Source organism: Hemicordylus capensis, chromosome 4 (assembly GCF_027244095.1).
Source record: "Hemicordylus capensis ecotype Gifberg chromosome 4, rHemCap1.1.pri, whole genome shotgun sequence".
NCBI lineage: Eukaryota > Metazoa > Chordata > Lepidosauria > Squamata > Cordylidae > Hemicordylus > Hemicordylus capensis.
Window position 1 is genome coordinate 30,910,072 of NC_069660.1, and position 23,929 is coordinate 30,934,000.

Genomic DNA, 23,929 nt, shown 5'->3' on the forward strand with positions numbered 1-23,929 from the left:
TAGGAGACGAACAGTTCGTTAGATTGCCTGAAAGTCTTCGTGCAATCCAGAAGATAAAGCAAGCACCTGCAGACATCCAGGACATGCATGGAATATCCGAGAGGTGTGGAAGGGTTACAGAAGAACGTTGATAACACAATGTCTTGATTAATGTGAAAATCCAACACAATCTTCGGATGAAAGGCAGTATCCGGATGTAGGATAACCTTGTCAGGGGAAAACCTTGTATAAGGCAAGTCAGCTTTCAATGCTGTAAGTTCACTGATAAGTCTTGCTGACGTGACGGCCACCAGGAAAGTAGTCTTTAGGCATAGAAGCTTCATAGAACAAGACAACAGTGGTTTAAAGAAGACAACAATGGTTCATGGAAGACGACAACAGTGGCTTGCATGGATGTCGATAACACAAGGGACAGGCTTCAAGGTTCAACTGGTGCCCGCACCCGGGGGCGGGGGGTGTACAGGTTAACCCTTTTCAAAAAACTTTTGGAATCTGTGTGAACAAAAACCGACTTGCCATCCCAGCCTGAGTGGTGGGAGGAGATGGCAGTGAGATAAACCTTGAGGGAAGAGTATGAGAGGCCCAAACCCTTGAGTGAGGCGAGGTAAAGGAGTATTAGGCATATAGAAGTCCTGAAAGTGTCAAACGCTTTTGAAGATGCATAGGACTCAAAATGTTTCCACTTGCATTTGAAGTTTCACCTCGGAGAGGCCTTCTTCTCGTTTAATAGGATTTCGTCTAAAAGTTCAGCCTCCATGCTGTCAGCAAGAGGGTCCAGAGGGCATGATGTAGAATCAAGCCTCCATCCCTCATGAGGGGGTCCCATCGAGGTAGAAGGCAACAGTGAAACCCTTTCCATAGTCGAAGGAGAGCTGGGAACCAGGGTTGCCTAGGCAACCAGGGGCAGACTAGAATGCACTTGGTGAAATTCCTGCAATACCTTCCCCCTTGCTCTGGACATTAACAGAAAGAGAGGGAAGAAGTAGAACATTTTGTCTTTTCACTGCAGTTGGAAAGTATCTCCCAGAGAACTTGGGCTGAGGCCCACCCTAGAACAGAACAAAGAACATTTTGCATTTTGAGCCATGGCAAACAAGTCAATATCAGGGACACCCCAAGAGTCAAACACTCCTAACAGAATAGAGTCATTCAATTCCCATTCATAGAGATTAGAAAAGGAGAGGTCCCGACTAAGCAAATCAGCTAAGTCTTTATCTTCTCCTTTATTTCCCTTCCCCATGTATTGCCATGGGGAGGATGTCAAATCTTAAGCACCATTCTCAAAGCTGTAACACAAGGTTGTTTAGGGACCTCAAAATAGTGCCTCCCTAGTGATTTAGGCAGGCAATAGCCGTAGTATTGTTGATGTTAACCTGGACCACCTGGCCTTGGAGGACAGGTAGGAAAGCTTTGAAAGCAAGAAATACTGCCAAGAGCTCCAAAACATTAATATGAAACTCTTGCAGCTCGGAGTTCCATATGCCTTTCACCCGCAGGGCACCACAGTGAACACCCCAGCCCTGCATGGAAACATCAGTACTTACTGATATCGTGGGGTTCAGATCTTGAAAAGAGACCCCTTGAGAGAGTGAATCAGGCAGGGACCACCATAGGAGGTTTCGCAAGACAGTCTCTGGAACAACTAACCATTTGTTTTTATTGTCCAGGTACGGCCGGAAAACAGACAGCAACCAAAGTTCATTACAGTTGTGGTACATGAGGCCATGAGACCCAGCAGATGCTGGATGGATCGGTCCTGTTGTCGTGGGTTTTCCTGGAAGGCTATGACCATGAAAGAAGTGGCCTGGATGTGTTCTACAGGTAAGTAGGCACATTTCTCCCTCACATCCAAAATAGCCCCAATGTACTGGATGGTAGGTTGGGGGGTCAAGATTGATTTCTTCTGATTGACATAGAGACCCAGATCTTGCCAGGAGAGAGGGTAAACTTTAAATTGGACATGAGAGTAGACTTGTCCCTTGCTGTGAAAAGCCAGTCATCTAGAAATGGAAACACAGAGATGCCCTGGGCACGTAGGTAGGCAATTGACAGCTACCGTGTTTCCCCAAAAATAAGACAGTGTCATATTAATTTTAGCCCCCAAAAATGCACTAGGGCAATTAGCGGTACATCAGAAATTACTGCTAGGTCTTACTTTCAGGGAAACAGGGTAACTGACAGTAGGCAATTAGTGAACACCCTAGAGGCCGTACAGAGGCTGAACGGGAGAACTTTGTACTGATGGGCATGAGTGCCGAGGCAGAAACATAAAAATTGGCAGTGACGAGGCCTTACAGAGACATGGAAGTAAGTGTCTTTCAGGTCTAACAACGCCAACCACTCCTCTTCCCATAGCAGCGGTAAGATCGACTGCAGGGAGATCATGCAGAATTTGGAGGTTTTGACAAACTTGTTCAACTCACATGAGTCCAAAATGAGATGAAGCCCACCATCATGTTTAGGGACCTGGAAATATCTCGAATAGAAACCAGCGTGCACTGAGGAACAAGGAAGTGGTTCTATGGCATCCTTTTGGAGCAGCAAAGAAACTTCTTCTTAAAGGATAAGAGTTGAGTGGGTGTATTTTAGAACACAACAGAACCAGCCAATATCTTCGATTCAGTTTGATGCTTGGTGGTACTCAACTGCTGCCTCGTGAGGTCGCCAGATTTTGACAAGTTGGTCATGAACCTGCTTTTTAAAAGGGTTTAGGCAGAGCAAAGACCTCTTCTTTCAAGCCATCCCACAGAGTTTGTTGATACTTGGCCATACAGGCCAAGTAATTGGTCACTTTGAGTGAAAGTGAGCCCGCCGAGTAGAGTTGCCGTGCCATGGAATCCAACTTATGGCCCTCTTTGTCTATGGGAGCTGAGTAGATTTGGCTTGAAGTGCGTGATCGACCACTAAAGAGTTGGGTGCCGGGTGCCTGAACAGAAAAGGACAAGATGTTTCTTGAACTCTGTACAGGTTCTCTATCTTCTTGCAAGGAAGGCTTGAAGTTACCGGAGTCGACCACGTTGCCTTGGAAGCAGCTACCAGCAAAGGGAGAATCAGCAAGACAGTGGGATGAACTACAGATGTTGAAGCTAGAGAGCTGTAAATCGGGTCTGTGGCAGTCTTTTCCGGAGAAGGGATTTCCAGGCCCAAAGCCCTTGCCATCTCCTGGATCTGTATCCAGTAAGACTTGGTCTACTCAGAAGGGGAATATGAAGGCTGAGAACCCACAGCGTCATTAGGCAAAGTACCCAGAAGCACCTCAGATACATCAGACTCCGGGTCAGATGGGTATGAAGATTCATCATCAGAATCAGGAGTCTGTGAAACAGGGCTCCCCGGTGGAATGTGGGGCGGTGCTCAAGATAGCGGCATGGTAGGCTGAGATGGTATAGGTGGTATTTTGAGAAGGACAGCAGGTGGGATGCTCAAGGCATCAGGAATATTCTCTCTATGACAAATTGCTTTCCACAGCCTGTATTCTTCAAAGTCATAAGGCAAGGCTGGTGAGTTTTACATAGAGTGTGAATGGATACATTCCCTGGCTCTGAGGCATGCAGAATCAAAGGAGAGCTATGGTAGTCCAAGGGGTCAGCAGGGACATGTGATGTAGCAATAGCAATAGCAATAGCACTTACATTTATATACCGTTCTATAGCCGGAGCTCTCTAAGCGGTTTACAATGATTTAGCATATTGCCCCCAACATTCTGGGTACTCATTTTACCGACCTCGGAAGGATGGAAGGCTGAGTCAACCTTGAGCCCCTGGTCAGGATCGAACTTGTAACCTCCTGGTTACAGGGTGGCAGTTTTACCACTGCGCCACCAGGGGCTCATTTATGTAGAGAAATGGAGCCTCTTTCTCCAAGGAGCAACTGAGGGATACACCAGGATAGGAGTGGCAAGACCTCCCGTTGGTGTTTTGGAGATTGGAGCCGGAGTTTGTGGTTCATCCCCATCAAGTCCTGAGAGATTAGAAAACCCTTAAAGGTGGCATCACAGAGAGTAGAATTTGTGGACCCTAAAAGGCGTTCCAATTCCTCTCTGAGCAGGGTTTGCAAAGCAGGGGACTCCAAAGATGGTGTCACTGGTATCAGTGAGCAGCAGGGCGAGTGAGCTGGGGTCGACCTGAGAAATCACGATAGGGGATGGAGGTGTTGAGAGCACTGGAGAAATCCTGTGGGGCATAAGGGCCTCATGGATGATGAATGCCTCAGTGCTGATCACAATTCCGACATCAAAGCCACCGGTGCCAGTCCCACTTCCATCGACACAGATACTGTTGCAACCAGTGCCAAGTTCTGTTTCGGAGTAGAGGTTCTCTGTGACAAAGTGGCATCAATAAACTTTGGGAGTCTCCAAGTCTTCAGCGTCGAAGTCGAAACCACAGTTCCGGATGGGCGTCGGGGAGAATAGGAAGTCCCAGGCTGAGCCGAGGAAGGAGACGGCATCAAGGTCCTGGATGCTGAGCTCAAGGCCGACTTTGGTTTGTCTTGTGTCAGGGCCGGAGCTGACGAAGCTGCCAAATGTGAGCTCTTTTCCATTTTCTTGTACGGTTCTAAGCCTCAGAAAGAGGGTGTCCATGTTTATGCTTAAGGGACGGTTCTTTGACTCCCTCCTGAGGCTTTTTAAAAGCAGATGCATCCGATGTCAACAGTGTCGAGGCTGACACCGGCGGTGCAGGATGGCTGGGTGCCAAAATTTTAGGAGGTGGCGGGGGACTGTGTCTCAAGGGGTCCGGGCATAGAATATTTTCATACAAAGAAGACTTAAGACAAAGCTCCCGACTGAGGAGTGGACCGAGGCGGAGTGTTCTCTTTAAACGCCAAACAAACTTTACATGCACTAGTATTGTGCGAGTCCCCTAGGCATAGAAAACAGTCAAGAGTGCTCATCGCTGGAGGGTATTGTGTCCTTACAAGTTGCACATCTTTTAAAGCTTTTAGAGTAAGATAGGTTGAGAAAACAGTCCAAGTCAGCCAGGAAATCAGAGATAAAAAGCCAAAACCGGAGAGACAAGATAAGCCAAGAACAGAAAAATAGTCCATGTCTGAAACCAGATAAATCAGTCAAATTAGTTCAGATAGAGTCGAATAGTCAGAAAAACAGTCCAAGTCAAACCAAAGTAACCAAGTACACAATTTTTCTCACAGGAACGAGGAAGTAACTGGAGCAGAACCTTCTCAAAGCAATGCAAGCAGTGGACAAGAAGGAACTGAAAAAGGAGGCGCTCCACAGCCACCTTTGTAGACTAAGATATCACTTCGCCTTAAAGGGCCAGTGAGGGCCTAAACAGAGCTAGATAATTCTTCTGAGGTCCTTCTGTGCAAGCGCAGAAGACCCAGTTGTGAGTGACCATGGATCCCTACAGAGATCAATTAAAAAGCGCTTTTCAAAAACATCATTCTTCCAGAGACTCAACAGATGGCTCTCGCGCTCTATGCCAGGCTCAGGTGCAGCCATATCAAAGGAGGGTGGGGGGAGAAGTGAGTGATGCCTTATGTCCTCTGCATGCTTCCAAGGTTTTCAAGAAGCCAAACCAGAACAAATACAGGATGTTCAAGTACAAAGATACCAGAGACTTTCGTATACCCAGAACAGCTCATCGCCTCTTGGCTTTAGTAACATTTAGATGTGTACGAACTGAATTTCGAGCACTTTTTGGGCAGGGGCACTGGGAACTTTTAAGAAAAAAGAAGAGGGCCTTACCTCCCCTCCACCACCCCATGCAGCTTCCTGCTGGGGCGGCACACATCCCTAGAAGTCCTCTGCGGCGTCAGCATGCACATGGCATCTGTGCATGCACCGTTTCTGCCCTTACCAGATCCCCTGCCCAAAAAGTACTCAAACTGCAGTTCGTGCACATCCCTAGTAATATCTTTGTAAAATGATAATCATCACAACCTTGCAGAGTTGTTGCAGAAAGAAAAAAGGGCTGCAGAGCACACCATATGCCAAGGGTGGCACATTAATCTGCACACAGCCCACTAGTTTCATTCCATACACCTAGTATAGCTGTATTGGCAGGATATACTTTTTCCCATACGCTGCCCCATCACTAGGATTCAAGGTAGCCTACTTCCAACTTGTACTGCAAATTGTTGCAGGGATGCAGGTTATGGGAGGTATAAGAATATGCTAAACAAATAAATGAATCAATAGATTTCATACTGTATCAACAGAAAAGAAAAATTAGGACTTGCCCTAATAGTTCTGTGTAGTTCCAGAACAGCTAATGCCACTTCCAGCAACTCAGAGAACACATGGCTGCCCTGACAGAGTTTATGCCCCTAAGGGAACACAAATTCCCAGGAAACGCCATTCCTTTGGTGAATGGGTGGAACAATGCCTTCTTTGCCCTGCCCTTGTGAACAGACTTCTTGCTGGGAGAGGGCCCAGGCTCCCAGCAGCTGCTGGTCTACTAGCCGATGGAGGAGGCTGTTCTGCACCTTGCCTTTTGTATATCTTCATGACAACCAACCAATATCAGAGTTTTATTTATGTGGGGAGAAGCAAAGCTCCCAGAAGCTGCCAATCCTCTGACCAAATGTCTGGAAACAGCCAGTTCAGTGAGAAGTTGTAATGCTTTGCAATCCACCTTACATTATTCTCCCCTGATCTACAAAGCTGGTGTTTCTTTTAGAACAGACATTCACAGTTGCTCATGGCTTGAAACAACATAGCTAAATCACTCATGTAAATATTCGTGATAAGCTGAATAAAGGACATGCACGTGTGCAAACATGTTCTCTCCTTCATACAAAAACCAAGACACATCCCTTTCTGAAATTTGCAGGGGAGAATAGCAAAAAGAGGCAAAGGCCTTTGCAGTGTAATCCTGTGGCTGCAACCCCACCCGCTTCAGCCACATGCAAGCAGGACTCCCCTCCCTGCACTGACAACACTTCAAAGTGAGCCTCTTTGTAGCTGTTTGGCTGCCGCTTTGAAACAATCTTTTCCTAATCAATTTTCTTCCTAGGAACAGTGATATGATCATGTAGAGGCCCTCAGATTCAGTCGTGTGTCAATGCCACTCATTCAGCCAATACAGAGTGAGGGCCATGTCATTGTTTCTAGGAAAACAAAGTGTTAAAAAGTGGTAGTGAAGTAGCACTGGAGTATGGCTGAGAACAAGGTGAGCAACGGACTGTGTCTACTATAACACTTCGACCCCCAATGCTCCTTTTCACTCAAATAAATATAACCTCTCACCTTTCATAATATATTCATTTTCGGATGACCCCGGAAGTGTCAGAGCTTTGAAAAGGTTTGTGAGAAGCATTTCTACATATGGTGCCATTTCTGCAGCTGTAATTCTGTAGAGGAAAACAGATGTGAGTGCTTTGCTTGAATGTCACCAGCATATTTGAGAGCCAGCGTGGTGTAGTGGTTAGAGTGCTGGACTAGGACTGGGGAGACCCGGGTTCAAATTGAGCCATGATACTTGCTGGGTGACTCTGGGCCAGTCACTTCTCTCTCAGCCTAACCTATTTCACAGGGTTGTTGTGAGGAGAAACTTAAGTATATAGTACACTGCTCTGGGCTCCTTTCAGGAAGAGTGGGATATAAAATGTAGATAATAATAATAACAATAATATTTCTAGTTGCTCAGCAAGACCCTTGTTCTGAGGAGTCAATTGTGACTGGATATCAGGGAGTCTATGGAAGATTATATTGTAAGAAGGTACAAGGAACAGAGACTGAGAAGACTAACCCAGTTGAAAGCCCCTTCAGAGCTGGGATCTATGAACATATGAAGCTCCCATATACCGAGCTGACCTTTGGTCTTTCTGGCTCAGTACTGTCTAAACCGACTAGTAAGGGCTGTCCAAGGTTCCAGATAAAGGCTCTTCCCACTCTGCCTAAGAAAGGCAGGGATTGAACCTGGGACCTTCGCCATGCAAAGCATATGATTCTACCACCGAGCTACAATTCCTCCACAATTCAAAGGGGCTCTGGTTTTAGAAAATGCAAACAACTTAATATCTAAATGTGGGTAGTTTTATAATTTAGGATTCTCTAAGCTACAGGAAGGGGAAGGATCAAAAGCTATTTAACTAGAGCAACAAGGAAACAAGAAATAAATCAGGTGACTGAACACAAACTTACAATGTAGTATTGCTAGACCCTTTCATTGTAAATAATCTTTCAAGGGCATGAGCTGCATAAGTATGGACTACAATACTTTCTGCCTGAAGATGATTGATTAGGAGAGGAATAGACACCAAAAGTTGTTCTTTAGGTACCTATAAAACACACACACAGAGAGAGGTTAAAAAAATTAGAAGCAAAAGCTTTTTTTAAAAATAGAAGCAAACACCCAACAGTTTTTCAGACCTAGTCTGTTAAATTATTTGTCACTGCATCTATTACGAGTACACTGTTGTAATTTGCTTCCCTGAAGCAAACAGGTAAGACTGTAGGTAGCAGCCAGTGCTGTTCAAGCTTGCACTACCACAAGTGGGAGAGGAATCACTCAAATGCATGTTGCATGAAGAGTTCTGCATTTGCACAAATACAAGCTTATACAAAAGGCTGAGCCAGAAGTTGCACTAGCACAAGAATCGGTCTGGAACAAAAGGTGAATGTCTTCATGCAACCACCATAAGTGATGCCCTTGCACAAACTATTATTTATATCCCATTCTATCCCATAGTCAGAGCATTAAAAAAAATAGTCTGGACATAATCTTTACTTATAGCTATATTAAGGTTTTGGCAGTGTATATTTTAAATCAAGATCACAGAGTCTGTCAAAGTAGGCTTCAACTGGAAATGTTGGATGTTAGAAGATGGGAGTGGGGAGGGAGAGAGGGTGGAATGGAGAGTATATATGGTAGATATAAATATTAATACTGATAGACAGTGTGAAAATGAGGTGGGACATCACTCTTCTTTCAGAGGTCAATATTCCATGGATACCAGGGATGAGGATTTACAATCTGAAGGCTGATTGTAAGAGAAAGTAACAACAGGATATTTTGAAACAAAGAAAACCAATTATCAACATAAATTATGTCCTCCTCTAGAACAATCCGTGCAACATTGTAAAAAGAAAAGTTGACATTTATGAATGCATGTGCACTATATAGAATATTTTTGCATACATGAAATAATTGTTTCTAAAAAGATTTCAGTAGGAAATTACATACATCTGATAATCTACTGATAATGCAACTTACTTGGTTCCTGAAAATCATGATGTACTTGATACCATCAGCCTTAAGCACAGGAAATTCATTCACTGTATAAACAAACAAAAAAGTTTCAGTTTACTTCCATAACCTGTATCTATTATTTTATGTAATAATTTATAGCAGAAGCTGAAAGAGTCCCTCAAATGTCAGTGTATAGTATTTCTATCAATTATCAACAGAAGCAAGATTTCCAATGATGGAATTTTTAACTGAAGCAAGGAGAAGCAGAATTTCAGTAACGCACACCTTTTTTCACAGCTATTCTCTGCTTTTTCTCTTGCCCTGCTACATGCCCTGCCCACCGCAAAAGAACTTCAGCCTCTCTGTTTCCCTATCAGATTTGTCTCTACAAAAATATAATACACCTGCAACACCTCTCAAATTTGTCAAGTAAAACCAAAGAGATACAGTTCAAAGTTTTGGCTTCATTGTGAAAACACTACAGTTATGCAGAAACAGGTATTTTCTACAGGTAGCAATCACATCTGTTCTAATGGACTTTTGTGTTAATCTGAATGTACAGGTATTGGCAGTATTGCATATGGAATTTTAAGCTTACCATTAGGCGACTTTAGGTCTGGTAAAATGTGATTCACGAAGAATTCTGTCAGATTTACAAGTTCATTGGCTTGTGTTATTCCATGCTGGGGGGAAAAGCATGACAATCACTTCTTTAACAATGTATCTGTATTGGTTTACGTAGGTACCCAGTTAAACATGCATTGTTCAAGTGCACAGTTGTATGATGTCTGGCATTTTCTAGAAGTACTATTCTTATGCATTTTGGCCTCAAACTTTGAATCATAAAGTGGAGCAGCAGTACAAATAAATATTCTTCCTATATTCTGCTTATGAAATACTAAATATTTTATTACACATATAAAATAGCCTACAAGTATGATGTCTTCACACACAAAAAGTTGCTTTTGTAACTTTCAGCAGATGTTAAAATAAGAAAGCCGATTTTAGCATGGACTGTGGCCTTAATATGATCATCTTTACCAAAAAGCTACAGTTTTGTCCCTCTAGTATACAATCATATGCACTTTGGTTCTAAATACAACCCTGAGAAGAGCATGTCTACACTGTAGATCTACACCAGGTTAACACCATAATCTCTTTCCCAAGCAACATTGGGAAATATGTTTCACAGAGAGAGAGAGAGAGAGAGAGAGAGAGAGAGAGAGAGAGAGAGAGAGAGAGAGAGAGAGAGAGAGAGAGAGCCAGCAAGAGTTACAGTTTTTGACAATCCTATTATTCAGGGCTTTAATTACAGATGCACCCTAAATGGTGCATCTGGTTTCTGGGTCTACCCAAAGGACCATAAAAACAGGTTACTCACCTGTAACAGATGATCTGGAGGTGATCTGTTGTATTCATTAAGAATGGGTTCTGCGCCTGCACAGGGACCTCGCGGACCGATTGATTAGCTCCTCGTGCCGCCTCCAACTGCCCTGCGCGTGATCGTGCTTTTGTTAAATAAGGCAGTTGGGGCGTGTCTTCCTCAGTTTCTGCAGACCGCCAGTAATAGCTGTTTGTACTGACGATCTCTTCTTCCACTTTGATCTCATTGCCTTGATTCTGTGGGGAGGCTGGGCGGGTATTATCAATACAACAGATCACCTCCAGATCATCTGTTACAGGTGAGCAACCTGTTTATCTGGATAGTGATCCATTGCATTCATAAAGAATGGGTGATTAGCCAGCTCCCAGCTCCGGCGGCGGGTCATCAAGGCAGGACTCTTAAGAAAACTTTGGCCAAACTCTGCATCTTTTGATTGCCGAATGTCCAGAGCATAATGCTTCACAAATGGATGACATGTTGTCCACGTAGCCGCCTTACAGATATCTGGCATTGGCACCCCCGCCAAATTCGCAGCTGATGCCGCATAAGCCCTTGTAGAATGTGCTCTTATAGAACCTGGTGGCGTTTTGCCTTGAGAGCTGTACGCTAGCTTTATAGTTCATATGATCCACTGAGAAAGTCGCTGTTGCGTAACCGATGAGCCCTTGGCTTTCCCCCGATAAAGCACAAACAATTTGTTCGTTCTCCTTATCGATTTAGTAGCTTGTATATAGTGCAACAATGCTCTCCTCACATCCAACGAATGCATCTTTACTTCCAACTGTGTCTGAGGGCCCTGGAAGAACGCCGGTAGCACAATATCCTCATTTATATGAAAGTCTGTGGCCACTTTAGGCCTGAATCTTGGATCCAAGCGCATTACGACTTTCCATGGGTAAACTTGGGTATAAGGGCGGTCAGCACGCATTACTGCCAACTCGCTCACTCTATGAGCCGACGTCACCGCAACCAAGAACGCTGTCTTTAACGTCAGTATCCTCAACGCAGCAGTCCCCAGAGGTTCAAGCGGTTCCTCTGTCATTGCGTTCAAAACCAATGTCAGGTCCCATTGTTGCACAGGCCGCCTAACTGGCGGGTACAAATTATTCACTCCTTTAAGGAATTTTTTACTTTCGGGATGCGAAAACACTGTCGTACCATCCCAGCCTCTATGCTCTGCTGATATTGCTGCCAGATGTACACGGAGAGATGCATTTGCCAAACCAGACATTTTCAAGGTTGTCATATACAGTAGAACCTGCTTGACCGTCGCTTTCCTTGGGAAGAACCCCTTCCGCCTTGCATAGATCTTGTATCTCAGCCATTTACTTGTGTAATTGCGCCTGGTCGAAAGCTTTCTACTATTAAGTAGTATTTTACTCATTAACCTATTTGCCAAGCTGTCAACCTCAGCGTGTGCAGTTGAGGGTGTAGTATCAACCCCCGGTCTTGGCTTAACAAGTCTGGGTAATATGGAAACCAGTGATACCGGCCGCGGGACAGCTTTAGCAGAAGTGCAAACCACGGTTGCCTGGGCCACCACAGGGTCACCAGTATCCCCTTCGTCCCATCCTGGAGTATCTGTGACAACACCCTGGAGATCAGTGGTTGAGGAGGAAAGATATAGAAAGGGTCCCTTGCCCAGAGATGCTGGAACGCATCGCCCAGCGAGTTCTCGCCATGTCCTGCAAGCGAACAAAACCTCTGGCATTTTCTGTTCACAGCAGTAGCAAACAAATCCATCTTTGGCCAGCCCCATTTCCTGAACAGTGGCCGTAGGTAAATATCGTTTATCTCCCACTCGTGATGCTGGTTCAGCTGTAAGCTGCGGCTCAGCTTGTCCGCCTGGACATTGTCTTCTCCCCTGATATGCAACGCCATGAGGAGTATGCAGTGTGCAATGCACCACATCCAAAGACGCTTGCTCAGTCGACACAGGGACTGGGACACCGTCCCTCCTTGCTTGTTCAAGTATGCAATGGCGGTTGTATTGTCGAGATTTATCTGTACCATCTCTCCCTGCAGCTGGAGTCTGAAAGCCTTCAGCGCCAAGAACACAGCCAGGAGTTTCAGGTAATTTATATGCTTTCGCCTCTGCTCCGGAGTCCACTGTCCCTGGACCTGATGATGGCCACAATGTGCCCCCAACCCCAAAGGGAGGCATCCGTCGTCACCCAACATGACAGCGATCTGGGTCGGAACATCACCCCTGTCTGAAGATTGTTGCGCTGGATCCACCATTGAAGCGATTCCAACACATAATCCGGGATGAGCAACAGCTTCTTCTGGTTGTCTAAGTTTGGACGAAAACTGCGCAGGTACCATAACTGAAGGTCGCGCATGTGTAGACGGGTATAGGCTACAGTGGAGTTGCAGGAAGCCATTAACCCCAGAAACCTCTGAATGGACTCTGCTGGCTGCCGCGGCATCCTCTCGAACAAGAGTACAAGGTCTCTGATCTGCTGGAATCTTGATTCTGGCAAATATGCTCTCTTTTATTCGAAATCCAGCACTGCACCTATAAAGTCCACCTGCTTTTGTGGGCTCAATTTTGACTTCTTCCAATTCACATTGATTCCCAACGTGTTCAGGAGCTGCAGGACCAGCTGAATATGAGAAAGTAACTCTTCTCTGTCGCTGTTCACCAGTAGCCAGTCGTCCAAATAAGGATATAACATAACACCCTTTGTTCTTAAGAATGCTACGACGACTGCCATCACCTTTGTAATCACGCGTGGGGCCGTCAAAAGACCGAACGGCAAAACCATGTACTGGTATGCTATATCACCCACCGTGAAGCGAAGGTACTTCTGGTGCCTCTCGCAGATCCCCTCATGAAAATAGGCGTCCTTCAGATCCAGGGTGATCGCCCACTCTTCTTCCGCCAGGAGCTGCAGAATCCCCTGCAAAGAGATCATTCTGAATTTCCTCGTATCCACATAACAGTTCAGATCTCTTAAGTCCAATATTGCCCTTATCCCACCATCCTTTTTGGGGATTTGAAAATACCTGGAGTAAAACCCCTTCAGTCTGTCCATCCACGGCACTCGCACTATTGCCTGTTTCTCTAGCAACACCTCTGCTTCCTCTCGTAACACCTGAGTTTCACACCCTGAAAAACTGGCAAAGCTTTGAACTCTATCGGGTAACCAAAGTTTATGATTTTCAGCACCCACTGATCCAATGTTATGTTGTGCCACGCTTTGGCATGACGTGCCAATTTGATGGAAACATTGGCTAACACGAGGCTGGTGTTGGGAGCCTGGGGTACTGAACCTGGTGTTACTAAGTGCTTCTGCTGTGGATGGACCTGCACTTCAAAGAGACTGCTTTGACTGTTCCTTGGTTGTCCTTTGTCCCTTTGACTTTTGGTAATAGGGCTTATTCTTTTGATAAGGTCTGTTCTGTCTCCGGTACTCTTTTCTATCCTGTTTATAAGAATAACAGTTTTATTGCCTTCCATAGGAACGACTACGGGATTGCTGTCCAGCCGAAGATGTAGATGCCATGAGGGACTTAGCCGTGAACTTCATCTTCTTCCACATTCCATCGTCTCATCCGTTGCCTCTGCAAACAGCCCCTTCCCATCAAAGGGCAAGTGCTCTATCTTATCTTTCATCTCCGGTTGCAAATTTGTTGACCTTAGCCAAGCATGGCTTTGCAAGGTAATGGCTGTGGCCATGGCCCACGACTCAGTCTCAGCCAGATGTTTAAAAGTACTAAGCAACTGCCTAGTAACTACAGTCGTTTTTTCATAGGTCTGTGCCAGCGCCTTCTGCAAGTCATCAGAGGACATTGAAGACGAGTCCTGAAAGAATGTGTCCCAAAGATGGTGTGCGCATCGTGTCATACATGCCGAATAATTCACTATTTTGACAGCGAGGCTAGAAGTAGAATACACCCTCCGCCCTAAAACATCGAGCTTTCTACCCTCTTTGTCGGCAGGGGTAGTGTGACGCTGACCACCCTTCGTTGACGCACACTCCACCACTATGGAGTTTGGATCTGGGTGCCTTACAAGATAAGTGTTCTCCTCCTCTTGCACCCGATATAAACCTTCCAACTTTCTCGAGGTGGCTGTGGAGGTCTGCAGAACCTCCCACGCAGACTGTGCCGCCTTCGATATAGCTGGAATCATTGCAAGGGATACAGGGTGAGTGAGCTTGGCTTTAGCCATCATATTGTACACAGGATCCTTCAGATCCAATTCTGGTAACTTAATCTCTAGGCCCAAGGCCTCTGCCATCTCCCGTATTTGTGCGTGGTACGCTTTTAACTCCTCCATGGGAGAAACGGAAGTCTTCGGTGCCACCTCCTCAGGCGGGTCTGGCTCACTTGGCTCAGGCAAATTACTGCCGTCAGTGTCAGACATATATGAGGTGTCCGTGTCACTGCCTCTACTGCTCATAGTATCATGCGCAGAAGTAACACCACCCGTAGGGGCAAGGCTGGTAGGGACCTTTGGCACAGCCCTCTGGTGATCCTTTATAATCATCTTTTGACAGCTTGTCATTCTAGGCACTTCTGATGGTGCTTGTGACTCCAACGGACGCTGCTGCACCGGTGGAATAGTGAGATGACAGATTCCCTGTTGCATCTTCCAAATCTTGTACTCAGCATAGTCTGGTGGGTAAATCACGTCCAGGTTATGCCTGAAGCCACAAGAATGTGTAATGCGACCAACATCCAGCGACGTGGCTGTAGATGCATTAGCCGAACGCGCCATAACAGGTACAGGTCTAGGAAGACTGTGCCTCTCAACCGACGGGGTCACCAGATGCCTAATTGGGTTCGTAGCAGCAGAAACAAGTTGACTCAACTCCCGTGGCCATAATGGCGCTCTCACTGGAGACAAGGATGGAGTCCTGGGAACTTCAGCAGAGGTCAACTGTTCCAATGCCTCAGCAGCAGCAAAACCTTGAAAGGTCGAGCCCGACGGCGTGCCTTCACTAGATTCCAACAGAGCCATCAGTGAAGTTCTAGCCCTTGGTAAAGCTGTTTCCTCTTCCAACACTGCTTCTCCAAAGTCCATAAAGTCTTCTGGCTGATAAGCCTCTCTAGGAGACTGAAGCGGAGTCCGTGCAGGAGTCAAGTCTACTGCCACACGGTGTCGTACCACAGATTGCACTCCCCTTGATGTCGAGGCTGTCGATGTCGACACGCATGGAGCACCCGGTCCTGCTATGGCTGCCGATTCCAGAGCATGCTGCGCTGTCGATGTTGATAATACGGGTTCCATCAATACCGAGCCGAGCGCCGTCGATGTCGATAATGCTGGTTCCATCGATACCGATCCCGGCATCGATGTCGACCTCGGCGCCACCGTCGATGCCGAAACGAACGTCGATCTCGATGCAGAGGGTGATCCGTCTGACGATGGCGAGCTCTGCAGCACCCAAGGCGACGGAGTTATCTTTAAAGTAGTGTGCCAATCCTCCACCTCGGCTTGCAAGCCCGTAGGCAAAGGGGTTCTACTCCGAATATGAGTCTTTTTAGACTTCTTCCTAGGTGGTGAGGAATTGCCCTCCTCATCCGTGGAGGAGTAACGGGCCTTCTTGTGTTTATGCCGTGTCCTCCCAACGGTTTCAGGTTGCTTAAACTCCTCCGAAGTGGCTTTAGACTGCGCAGTTGCAGAGTCCACTATGGGAGGTACCAATACCGAAGACACCGTCTCGCTCGACACCAACCTTGACGTCGAGGGTCCCGACACCGAAGGTCTCGGCGTCGGGGGTCGAAGCGCATCTTCGTAAAGCACCGCTCTCAATCTCAGTGCTCGATTTTTCAGAGTTTGTTTCGAGAAAGAGCAGCAGATCTTGCAGTTTGCCGGGTTATGCTGTTCCCCCAGACATAGCAGACAAGCATCATGGTTATCTGTAGTAGGTAATTTTGCTCAACTGTTAGTACATCTCTTAAACATTGTTTTAACCGTTGATTTTGACGCCATAGTTCCAATCGCCTCATGGCTATGCCAACCCGACTTTATCTTTTCTTTTCTCTTTTGCTTAGGGTAAAACAATACACAGTCCTTTAAAAGAGTCCAATGTCCAGTACCAAAACGTCGTTCCAAATCCGTTCCAAGTCGTTTGCCGTAAAATCAAGAAAAAAACTTTCGAGGAGCAATCTGATCCAAGGTTTAGATGCAATGGCGGTCTAAAAGAAACTGAGGAAGACACGCCCCAACTGCCTTATTTAACGAAAGCACGATCACGTGCAGGGCAGTTGGAGGCGGCACGAGGAGCTAGTCAATCGGTCCACGAGGTCCCTGCACTGGCGCAGAACCCATTCTTTATGAATGCAACGGATCACTATCCAGATCACGCCGATTCTAAAAGAACTTCACTGGCTGCCGATACATTTCCAAACGAAATACAAAGTGCTACAGTAGTTATTACCTATAAAGCCCTTAACACTTAGGTCCAGGGTATTTAAGAGAGCGCCTTCTCTGTCATGAACCCTGTCACCTATATTAAGATCATCTGGAGAGATCCGGTTACAGTTGCCACAAACCCATTTGATGGCAACTCGGGACCAGTCCTTTTCTGTGGCTACCCCAGGGTTTTGGAACGCGCTCCCTGCTGAAGTAAGAGCATCTCCTTCTCTGTTTGCTTTTAGGAGGACCCTGAAGACGTACCTGTTTTCACAGGCCTTCAACTGAGATTCGATTTTTAAATTTTAATGTGTTTTTATCTATTATGATTTTTATCTTTTTATGAATTTTAAATGTTTTATATTTTATGTTTAATTCTTTACACTGCCTAGAGATTTTTATACTAGGTGGTATATAAATTCAATAAATGAATGAATGAAATAAGGCAAGTCAGCACTTTTGATTAAGCGTCAACTGTTGGTAAAATGACACTAACACAGCCAGATAGACAAGACACCAAAGTTCTGGTCCCACTCTACTGTCACACTACAGACCTGGCTCCTACCCCGCTTTACGTGCCTTGCCACCTGCCCCACCACTGATACCTTCAGCAATGCTCAAATCTTTACCATGGAGGCTGATAAGCAGTCAAAATTCAGTTTCTAACACACTTAAACAGTTATTCCCCTTCTGTGTTGAGCAGAACAGAATGAACAGGCCAGGCTGCTGCCTCAGGTGCAACTGGAAGGCAGTGTAAGTGGAGGAAACACTGACAGCAGAGCCAGTCCCCAAAGAAAAATGTCCCATTTGCCCAATGGGTCGACCTGCCCTAAATGGATCATTTTTAATTCCATTTTATATGGCAGCAAGGGTTGTGCGCTACACAACATGTCACTAGCACTATCATGTTGATGAAGCATGTTGATGACTAGGGTAAGAAAGCTAGATGGTGGAAACTGATTTCTCCCAAGGAGTGCTCTTAAGATTAAACTACTTTTTTTCAGGAGCAGTGTCAGGGGTGGCATCATCAGACATCTGTAGAGGTCTTTCCTCAGCAGGGGATCCACTGGTTGGAAGTTCATGAACTTGTGCTGTTGCTCTTGATTGTCACTGCCTGTTCACATGCCCTCTCTGAGTGGACAAGCAGTGACAGCAGCAAAGAAGGAACAGCAGCCTCTGCTCACCTCACCCTCTCTGTGCTATGTTGTTGGAAAGTCATATATATAATTTAAGATATGTAGATGGGACCCAGATTAAGAGGGCAAGTGCATGGACAGCAAGACAGTGCTGAGAACGCAGACCCAATGAGGGCAACCTGCCCAAGCCCCCCACCCCACCCCAAAAACACCTTGTAACCAGGGGGTTTAAATTTAACCCCCACCCTATCTTTAGGCCACTCACAGCACACTAATTTCAACCAGTACGAACAATACCTTTTGTGTCTGAGCTTTTGATGCCAAAGATGTTACAAGGTAAATAGCAGCATCTTTGTGCTTCCAGTTGACAGATGGGTTTTTTGCATATTCTTGTAGCATCGAGCTAACATAACCAGAGAAGATCCCTGTCACAGGTCCTTCAAAAAACTTGCAGAGACCCCTTACAAGATCACAGGCTGCTCTGCGTCTGGTATCAATATCTGTAAGACAAACAAATAAACAGAATGCGTGGCAGGCTACTTTAATACAATGTAGTCTTTTCTTGATTTTGAAGAGTTCTTTGCAACAATGTTAAAATCAGATCCACGAGAACTACTCAAGTCTAAGTCTATCATTTCTAGAACAAACTAACAAAAGGAGTAGATGAATAATGTGAACGTAAATCATGTAGCAGTATTAATAATATTGTGTTACAAAATTTCATACAAGTTGTTTACTCTCATGAATTGGTCAGATGAAGCTCTGTGATGGCCAGACAATATGTTAAACCATGAATCTCGGGACAAATACAAGAATGCTCCCAAATCTGAAGCCCAGGACAACAGTATTTAAACCTTGTATAACAGACTAGCTATCACAGGATCAGATGACTTGCACATTCTAGTTACAAAGTTGTAAATTCCTTCAACAAATTGATTTAGTTCTCTAGTGCAGAATTTACCCAGTATGAACACTGTGCTTACCAGATCCTTCCAGATCTCTTCGAATATATTCTTCAGAATTATCTTCAAAAGCTTCTTCATCAGCAGCTGCAGGAAAGGTAGTCCATACAGGCATTTTAAAATTAGTCACAATGCACTAACTAGATTTAATTTACCAATACACATTCTTGTGAATAATCTGTTAAATCAGCAACATCTGCTATTTTTTGAAGTTAAACATTCAAGAAAGGCCTATGATGGCACTGCCCTGTGACTGACAAAACATTTTCAACTTTTCAAAACATTTTCAAAAGCAGGAGTGACTAAAATATATATACACACAGTTTGGGGGAGTTAAAGAATAGGAGAGCAATGCTGTAAATAGGATAGCAGAAAATATTTGGGGGCAGGGTAGAGTCATCCTTGACTGAAAGTTTTGTTGTTTTTTAAATCTCTTGTCTAGAATATTTGAGGCTCAGACCATGATCCAAGTCACACCAAGAAACTAATTTCATGAGTCCATGCAGGATTTCGTCATTTTCCCTTTAAACAGCAAGTCCCTTTGCTGCATGGTAGACTACATACTCTTGAAACTGAGGGGAATTTCAAAAGCAGATGATATGGCACATGGGGTCAGCTGTTCCGGGGGGGTGGGGGAGTAAAAACTGTCACAAAGCTACTGCAAGCAATATAAACTTGTGTTTTTTGTTTTTTTAAAAAAATTCAACCTGTTTCTTTTTTTAATAGATCCAAAACTGCTTAAAAATCATTACAACAAATTCATTTAAAAAACAACAAACCAGAACAGCAATATCCATAAATACAAGTTATCACTAACAGTCAAGCACTCTTAAAAGCTTTCTGGGGGGAAAAACACCAGATTTTAGCCTGATGCTGAAAAGCCTCTGAATATCAGAGGGGGGCACGTCTTCATCTCCTGCTTGGGGCTTCCTAGATGTGTCTGGTGGGCCACAGTGGGAAACTGGATGCTGAACTAGAAAGGCCTTGGGCCTGATCCAGCAGGGCTGTTTGTTCTTATATAGAACAGTATATATCTGGTCTCATCAGCAAGTCTGTGCCAAAGAACTCCAGCTACCACCAAAAAGGCCCTGTTCCTAATGGATGCCCATTGTACTAATATCATCAGCATGCAAAGTAGAGTTTTTGATGACGGGGGGGGGGGGGGACAGTCCTTTAGGTACCCAGACCCCAAACCATGCAGGTCTTTCAAGGTAAGCATTAGCACTTTGAATTAGGCCTGTCTACGACTAGGTTTTCAGTGCAGTTTCATCCAATACGCTTCCAGCAAGCTTTCCTGGCAAATAGATGAACTGCTTCATTTTGATAAAGCAGTCTAATCAGCTCTATATAGACCCTGTTTTAATCAATATGTATCATTGTACAATAGATTACTTTTTTGAGAACTACTTCTCAGTAGCAAGAGGTTTTCAGTTGTAAACTGGTTCAGATACAATGCCAGTTCACAGGGTGGTGCTACGAGAATGAGCCTCCAAGGAGACCGACACATGTGCTCCCTGTGCGAGTGTGAGCCAGGAACTCCTCAAGACTTATTTCTGACCAAACCAAACCCACAGTTGGGCATTAAGTCTGAATCAGGTCAAAATTTGAGAGACAAGTAGTCCAAGTGCCTAAACAGCTCTTACCATGGGCATCTTTCACAGAGTGAAATCCAACTCAGTTTTAACCTAACTGGAAACTTTAATGGAAGAAGCAAGGAGAGGCAGAAGAACTCAAGTCTTCCAGACCGCTTCAGTTATTTCACTGATCAGTACTGAATATATTATAGGGCAAGGTAGTTCTCAGGGTGCTGAACAGAAAGAAGTTACTCCTCAAATTCATGTTTCAAATCTGTATAATATATTAGCTAGCAAAATAACTACTACAGAGACAAAACTTGAATATTAAGCACAACCAGTCATGAAGCCCTTATTGTTAAGTATATAATTTTTGCTTCCCAGAGAAGCCATGAAGCTTCCCCAAAAAGCGTGGGAGGTGGGGGAATCTTACCTCTGAATTCCATGTTGGGCACAATCACTTTCTCACAAATACTTGTCAGTGTATTCTGGTCTTCAAACAGGTGTTTATAATGGGGTCTCTCGCAAACTGAGGCCAGAAACTGGATAGCGTTGCTTACCAACTACAAAAAATACATGACATTAACACATGACATTAACATTGAAATGCTGATTTTCAAGGTGTATCAACGAGAGCCCATGAAACTTACCAAATCATACTTAACTTCTTGACCTGTTGTGACTAATAAATTCCAGATGGCTGTAACAAAACGGGGCAGATAAGGTTGAAATTCTTCATCATATTTTTGGGCATACAAAGCTGCGTTGTCACAAATTTGGGATTTCAGAAGCTCTAGTAGACCCGCTTCCTCTTCATCCTGATAAAAAACCAAAAACCTCTCATTATTTTATTTTTTCTTGAACAATAAAACAGGTTGCTCACCTGTAACTTATGATCTGGAAGAGATCCGTCAACATGCAATGCAGGCGCAGAATCCCCCATACTTATGGATCTCAATCCACATCTCAATGTTTATGTGCTTATACCAGAAAATGTGCTTATACCAGAAAAGGCTAACTGGTAGTAAGAATGGCAAATTTTAACATTATGCTGAAAGACACAGGTAATTTTGCTTCCCAATTGGTCTGAGTAGACAAGCCCAAAGCAATGCAAAATATGCACATACAGAAATATAGTGTCACATTTATTTAGCCTCTATCATTTATCCTGATTTATAAATAAAAATCCATGGCTTTCTCTGGAAATCATAGAATTTTTTCTCAACTGCTCATCCTGAAGTATGTAAGAGATTCATATTAAAATATTCTCAACATAAAAAAACTAGGAGTGGCTCCAACAATCTGGAATGTTTTTGAGTCAGCTAAAATTTGGAAAGAGTTGAATCTAGTGATACAGAGAGGAGATCTGGGGTATTCAGAAAAAGCATTGAAGTTGCATGTAAATATGCTCTTTATGAAGTACTCCATTAATTACAGGGAAGTTTCTACTCAAAGTCTCATCCAAAGACACAATGCAAAAGAGTGGAACCCCAGACCCACTTAGCTATTTCCCCCCCACCCCCTGACCTCACACCCCATTTTTACTACAGCAGGCCATCCACCAAATTCAATCCTTTTTAAATTCTGAAGAGAATTTAAAACAGATTCTGTTTCAGTGCTAGAGAGCTGTGGTGGTTACAGTGAGGGGAGGAAAAGACAATATATGGATTTTCTTGATGATTTACCTTTAGCATTATATAAGAGAAAATCCCACATTCATGAAATAAAGTCTATTTTGGTTTGAATGGAACTAACAAATTTACTAAACAAAACTGCTAGACACTTTAGTCTCCAAGGAGTATCAAGCCAAACTGATGTATGGCAAATTAGATATAGCACAGCATAGCTTGAATTAAGCTACGCCATTCTGCCTAACTAGTCTCAAGGATCTGCTTTGCAGAAAAGCCCTGTCACTACTGTTTATTCCTGCTGGTAGTTTCCCCTTTCCCCAGAAGTCAGAGTAACCGCGAGTGCTGAATGTGATAAGGCTGGAATAGACTGGCTGACTGCTTACACTTACTTATCTTGTAACCTATTCCCTAACGGCAGGAACCTTGGCCAATCACGGATGGTGACAACAATCTGCCTCTTCTATGCAGCTGTTTTCTAAAGAATATTTTAGAGTATAAATGTATTGCTCTCTGTAATGAGTCTTTGTCCTGCTTTGAGTGCGAGCCAAGCAGCACCTTTGCTACTTAAGAGCAAATAAAGCTCTGATCTTAAGTCCTCTCGTCTGGGCTGATTATTGGGCTCCATCCGCCCAGGAACGAACCTCCCCTATTGGGGTCAAGGGTACCCCGATATATCAAAACCATTCAGTAAAAGATCAGATCGGTCTTTTTCTGACTCCAGCCATGGCTCAAAACAGAGCCTGTCAATGATCCAGATTGCCTTTCTTAAAGCCGATTTTCCCCAGGGCCAAACTGTCACATATCTGTATGTGACCATGACAACCAAGAATGAAACTGACTAGAAACAGTAGAAATGCTAACACTTGAATTCCCTTTCCCATTGCACAGAAATGTTACAAAAAGTTTTATGCAATTAACTTACATCTGTCTGTAAGAGTTTGTTATCTAAAGTTAAAAGGTTATGAAAATTCATCATCCACGTTTCCATGTTATCTTCAAAAAATTCAGGAAGGTCCTATAAAAATTAAGGCAGATCCACATTTTAAATTTATTCTGTTATGCAACTTGTTCATTTATGAAGCATTTCCCCCTCCCCCCATCTTTGCAGACAATGACTCAAAGAAAAATACAGGAACAAAAGCAACACTTTAAAATCAGCATTTAGGATAAATAATTGCTTAGTTGTCAGAGGAAATACAAAGTCTATGAAACACAGTCCAAACCTATGTCTGTGCGTGCTTTGACTGGTTCAGAATGTAGCCTACCAATTTTCCCCTCACCTATCAATCAGTACAGTGTGAGCTGTTTAACTCCTAACTTGTTTTAGGAGTTGCTGCAAACAACTCCTAACTTGCTGCAAACTAATGTCTATTAGGGCAGGTCCTTTTTGCCCTCCAGAGGCTGATTCTGCTAGGGATCTTTGTACGCACCCACAGCAGCATCCACCTTGATCATCCAGTTATCTACCACTGAATATTGCTGCTTGAATTCTCTGCTACCTTGGACATGCTATAAGACCAGAATTATCAACTAGACAAAAAGACACAAAGATTGACTTACTTGGAAATTTAAACTATAGAACAACTTAGCAATCAGAATTAGAGAGGAGAAAAGAACTTTCAGAGCACTGGCATCATTTGCATGAGTACTGCAAAGCTCAATTGTGGCCTAAGAGAGAAGAAGAGGCTTATTAGCAATCACTAATCTACAAATAATAAGCCAT

At 44.2% G+C, this 23,929-nt stretch overlaps 1 protein-coding gene across 2 annotated transcripts in view; it reads right to left on the reverse strand.

Annotated features, from left to right (window-relative positions):
- Positions 1 to 23,929, reverse strand: part of CSE1L (chromosome segregation 1 like) — a 65,975-nt gene that overhangs the window by 16,611 nt on the left and 25,435 nt on the right. For both annotated transcript variants that reach the window (XM_053248360.1, XM_053248361.1), the window contains exons 7-16: positions 23,767 to 23,874; positions 23,129 to 23,221; positions 21,226 to 21,393; positions 21,009 to 21,138; positions 19,023 to 19,088; positions 18,337 to 18,539; positions 9,751 to 9,835; positions 9,177 to 9,238; positions 8,105 to 8,241; positions 7,208 to 7,311 (exon numbers count right to left, since the gene is read on the reverse strand). In XM_053248360.1, the coding sequence (XP_053104335.1) occupies positions 7,208 to 7,311; positions 8,105 to 8,241; positions 9,177 to 9,238; positions 9,751 to 9,835; positions 18,337 to 18,539; positions 19,023 to 19,088; positions 21,009 to 21,138; positions 21,226 to 21,393; positions 23,129 to 23,221; positions 23,767 to 23,874 (1,156 nt within the window). The remainder of the gene's footprint in view (positions 1 to 7,207; positions 7,312 to 8,104; positions 8,242 to 9,176; positions 9,239 to 9,750; positions 9,836 to 18,336; positions 18,540 to 19,022; positions 19,089 to 21,008; positions 21,139 to 21,225; positions 21,394 to 23,128; positions 23,222 to 23,766; positions 23,875 to 23,929) is intronic.